The 5,073-nt window shown below is 41.4% G+C and overlaps 1 protein-coding gene across 1 annotated transcript; it reads right to left on the bottom strand.

Moving 5' to 3' along the window:
* Nucleotides 1–3,438: 3,438 nt before the first annotated feature.
* On the bottom strand, nt 3,439–4,642 carry LOC100766073 (glyceraldehyde-3-phosphate dehydrogenase-like). Its single transcript, XM_035446720.1, has one exon. The coding sequence runs from the start codon at nt 4,640–4,642 to the stop codon at nt 3,641–3,643; it is 1,002 nt and encodes a 333-aa protein (XP_035302611.1). The 3' UTR covers nt 3,439–3,640.
* Between the last annotated feature and the right edge of the window lie 431 nt (nt 4,643–5,073).

The raw sequence follows: 5,073 nt of genomic DNA, 5'->3' as shown, positions 1-5,073 counted from the left end.
ACATTCATGTTCACAAATGTGTGCATGTATCTGTACATACATAAATGAACATGCACAAACATATACACACAAAAGAAAGAGCAAATAGCTCATCTAAAATGTTGCAACGTTTAGATAAATTAACTAACAGTAAGTGGATGACTTCATAATTTCTTGCAATTATCAGTTCCTTTGCTCTTCCATGTCCCAAAAACACTTTATAAAACAATTACAACTGGAGATCATAATGTTTAATAGAATCAGCTCCACCAGTGAAAGAAAACATCACTTTTATGTTAAGAAAAGTTAATGTCAATTCTTATTATTTGAATAACTATAATAAATACCAAATTCATAATGACTCATGCTATCATGTTCACAGGGGCATGAGAATATAGTTTCTTGTATAAACCAAAACCTTCTGAGGCTCTGCTAAAGAACAAGAGGACAACAAGCATGACCACATGAAGCCTTGCATTTTACTTTTTTATGATCCCTGCTGTATGACCCTAAATAACCTTGTAAGGGAAGGGTGATTGTGTAACCTCTCTGAAGCTCTATCCATATAAAACTGGAATTAAATATCGCAAATCCACAGGGACTTTATAAGGTTTAAACAGAATAATATTCCTTAAGTCCTAGACATAATAGATGTATCAGTCTGTCATTAAGTTGTGTAGAGTACATGGGTTTTCTTACATGATGCTCTAGAGATTTCACAATTTAAACTTTAATCTCAGTGACTGTGTAGCTCATTTTCATATTCTGTCATGAAATTTTAAAAATAATTTCTCTAATGGTACCACTTTCCTGAAGAACCAGTTGTAATATGCCATAGTAAATTCTGTATCTACTTACTAAACTACATCGGTGTCTTTATAATAATAAGATTTTTTTAAACTTACAATTTCAGATATTATACAGAACCCTATAAGTACTTCCCCTGCTCATTCTATGTCACAGATGAGGAGAATATGCTGGGAAAAGACTCAGATCCCAGGACTTAGGCACTCTTTCAGTATTTACAGCCCATGAACAAGGTATGCCTGACATCAGGTCATGGTAAATTTAAAATCCATTTTAGTATATAATATAACATATGTTATTATTAATTGTTCTACTGTAAAAAAATTCATCTATATTGTGACTTTGAAACACTTGCATGTAAGACTATAAATTTAACCGTGTGACTTTAACAAAGTTCAATCTTTACATTTTCTGAAATGTTGACAGTACTTATGATTGCCAACTGACACACAGTATGCACTCAACAGTTTAGCCAGCTCTGTGTCTTCTTTCTTCCTTTTCACTGCTTGAGATAAAATCAAGGGTGTTGGGGGTGTCATGCAAGTGAACTACCTTTGAGCTGCTCAAACACCCCTGCTTTCCTGAACTTTCCATGTTCTAAAATTGTGCCACCCTGTTGAGAACGTTTTCCTTGATTTCTAATCTAGCTGATAACTGGTTTGTTGTCAGAGGTAGAGTTTCTTGTCTTTGGCATCTGAGATAACCTCATAAATGTTGATAATTTTCACTTTTTTGAGACAAGGTTTTGCACAGGATGTTCTGGAACTTGCTTGGTAGACCAGGCTGGCCTCAAACTCACAGAGATCCACCTGCCTCTGCCTCTGCCTCCTGAATGCTGGGACTAATGTGTGCACTACCATCACCTACCCTAATTTTCAATATTTTTAAGTTGATAAATTTTAGTAAATAGTTGTTCTAGTATAGACTGAAAACTGAGTCTTGCCTAACATGAGTTTTTGCTCTTCATATGTATGACCTCTTGACTTCTTTGTATCAAGCTTTGAAGTAGACATTATCTTTACAATCACTACACAAACAACAGTCCAGAATTCTATACATAAATAACTTGCAATAATTCACATGCATAAAATTTACCAGTATGAGTATTTTAGCCCCGTGGACTGGATGCTCACAATTCTTGTATGCTTTGTATAACAGAAGATCAGGTGTGAAAAACATTTAGGTGTATGCTCTTTATTAATATTGTTTTCATTTATTCCTCATTCTTAGGTCTCTGTTTGGTATACCACATCATTAAAAGCTATGGTGCCATACATAGATCACCATTATATAGCTCTGTGTGATGATGTTCAAGGTAAATGCCACTGCCCTGAGTAAAATAGGTCCCACTGCAGCCTCTTCTAAGTCCTTCCTGCCCTTGTCAGCAGCAGAATCAGCAGCTGTAGCTAGGAGTATTGGTAAAGAGGCTTGATTAAATATAAATATGTCTGTGGAGTCATATTTAAAGCAGACTTTTGAGGTCACTGCAGTAGGGAATAGAAAATAATGTTGGATTTTCATTCAAGATTCATTTCTAAGTAAGTAAAGTTGGAAAGTAGATTATATGATACCTATGGGTACCTTGAATCTAAAGACAGAGAAAGAAATATGTTGAGACTAGTTCTTAAAACTTACCATGCAAAGCATGTTGAAATATCTTTTTTACTTTCTTTTATTTAAAAAACATATCAAGGAAAACTTTAAAATGAAACATGCACAAATTTTTGCTTTATTCATACCACTTAAAATAGAATAGGAGTGTCTGTTTCCACTTACCTGACTCTCTTAGCCATAGAAGAAAATGAATAATGTAAATAGAAGATAAGTGGAATTTACAAAGAGACTTTCCCATAAACCCTCCTTTAAGTCTGATTGGGGGGGATTTAGACTTCTAGTCTACATGGAGCAGCACCTTCTTGGCATGCCCAGTCCCACCAGAAATAATGCAGATGCTGTACAAGTGAGAAAGGTGGAAGGCTGATAAAGAAGCAGATCCCCTGGGATCCTGGAATTCAAGGGAGGAATTATTAGTGAGCTTCTATACTCCAGATGCTACAGTCAGTGTGCTATTGTTCCAATCAGAAACTGGCAACAGACAGAAACAGCTGTGGGAAAGCCTGCCACCCCACCAGTGACTAAATGACTTGGGAATGGATGACTTAAAAAAAAAAAAAACTGAAGGCAGTTTACCCTAGGCTGGGAGAAGATACCAAAGGTCCATTTGCAGCCCACTTGAGGCATTGGGTAGTTGTTTGCCATTATGGTGAGCAAATATAGGGTAGGATATGGGAAAAGGGGCAGAATGATTCCTGTCCTGTAGAGAGAGGTAGATCTGAAGAGGCGCAGGTTGCTGATGTGGGAGGCCTGCTTGCAACTAGGGGCCATGGTGACAACTGTTCTGGGCTTCTGCTGAAGGCCACATAAATGCCTGAATTCTGGGTCCCCACCTGTTGTTGGTTTTTTTTACTCCTTTCTCTTTTGGGGAGCTACCACCCAGCTCCCAAATAAATACATGGGGATTTATTCTTAACTTATGAATGCCCAGCCTTAGCTTGGCTTGTTTCAGTTCTTCTTTACTAACTTAAATTATCCCATCTAACTTTTGCCTCTGGTCTTTTACACTTTTCTATTATATATCTCTTTCTTTCCTTCTTTTTTTTATGGGTGCAGTGAACTTTATTGATGGTATTCAAGAGAGTAGGGCTCCCTAAGCCCCTCCTTATTCTGGGGGTCTGGGATGGAAACTATGAGGGAGATGATCGATGTGGGGGTTATTGGACAGGGACTGCTCAGCAGCCAGGGCCTCTCTCTTGCTCGAGTCCTTGCTGGGGGTGGATGGTCCAGGGTGGGCTTCTTACTCCTTGGAGACCATGTAGGCCATGAGGTCCACCACCCTGTTGCTGTAGCCGAATTCATTGTCATACCAGGAAATGAGCTTTACAAAGTTGTCATTGAGAGCAATGCCAGCCCCAGCATCAAAGGTGGAAGAGTGGGAGTCACTGTTGAAGTCGCAGGAGACAACCTGGTCCTCGGTGTAGCCCAGGATGCCCTTCAGTGGGCCCTCGGATGCCTGCTTCACCACCTTCTTGATGTCCTCATACTTGGCAGGTTTCTCCAGGCGACATGTCAGATCCACAACGGACACGTTGGGGGTAGGAACACGGAAGGCCATGCCAGTCAGCTTCCCGTTCAGCTCTGGGATGACTTTGCCCACAGCCTTGGCAGCGCCAGTGGATGCAGGGATGATGTTCTGGGCAGCCCCACGGCCATCATGCCACAGCTTCCCGGAGGGGCCATCCACAGTCTTCTGGGTGGCAGTGATGGCATGGACCGTGGTCATGAGTCCTTCCACATTGCCAAAGTTGTCATGGATGACCTTGGCCAGAGGGGCTAAGCAGTTGGTGGTGCAGGACGCATTGCTGACAATCTTGAGTGAGTTGTCATACTTGTCTTGATTCACACCCATCACAAACATGGGGGCATCAGCAGAAGGGGCGGAGATGATGACCCTCTTGGCCCCGCCCTTCAAGTGGGCCCCAGCCTTCTCCATGGTGGTGAAGACGCCAGTAGATTCCACAACATACTCGGCGCCAGCATCACCCCATTTGAAGTTGGCGGGATCTCGCTCCTGGAAGATGGTGATGGCCTTCCCGTTGATGGCAAGCTTCCCATTCTCAGCCTTGACTGTGCCTTTGAACTTGCCATGGGTAGAGTCATACTGGAACATGTAGACCATGTAGTTGAGGTCAATGAAGGGGTCATTGATGGCAACAATGTCCACTTTGCCAGAAGTGAAGGCAGCCCTGGTAACCAGGCGTCCAATACGGCCAAATCCATTCACGCTGACCTTCACCATTCCGTCTCTGGAGCGAGGATGGCACTGCACGAAAAGATGCGGCTGTCTCTAGAACAGGGAGGAGCAGAGAGCCTCTTTCTTTCCTTCTTATTCTGTGGCTGACTGTGTGGCTGGGTGGCTGTCCCTTGGCATACCCCTCTCCTCCTTTTCTTGCTATTCCCTCTTCTCTCTCCTATTTATTCTCTCTGCATGCCAGCCCTGTATTCCTGTCTCTTGCCTACATATTGGCTGTTCTGCTCTTTATTAGAACAATCAGACCAATAAGGTGTTTTAGACAGGCAAAGTAACACAGCTTTACAGAGTTAAACAAATGCAACATAAAGAATGCAATACGTATTTGCATTATTAAAATACATATACCCCAGCATAAATGAATGTAAAACATCTTAGACTAATATTCCATAACACCCACCTGTAGCCATATTGGGGAA

This window comes from Cricetulus griseus, chromosome 6, assembly GCF_003668045.3.
Source record: "Cricetulus griseus strain 17A/GY chromosome 6, alternate assembly CriGri-PICRH-1.0, whole genome shotgun sequence".
Taxonomy (NCBI): Eukaryota; Metazoa; Chordata; class Mammalia; order Rodentia; family Cricetidae; genus Cricetulus; species Cricetulus griseus.
This window is presented reverse-complemented; position numbering and strand designations above follow the sequence as displayed.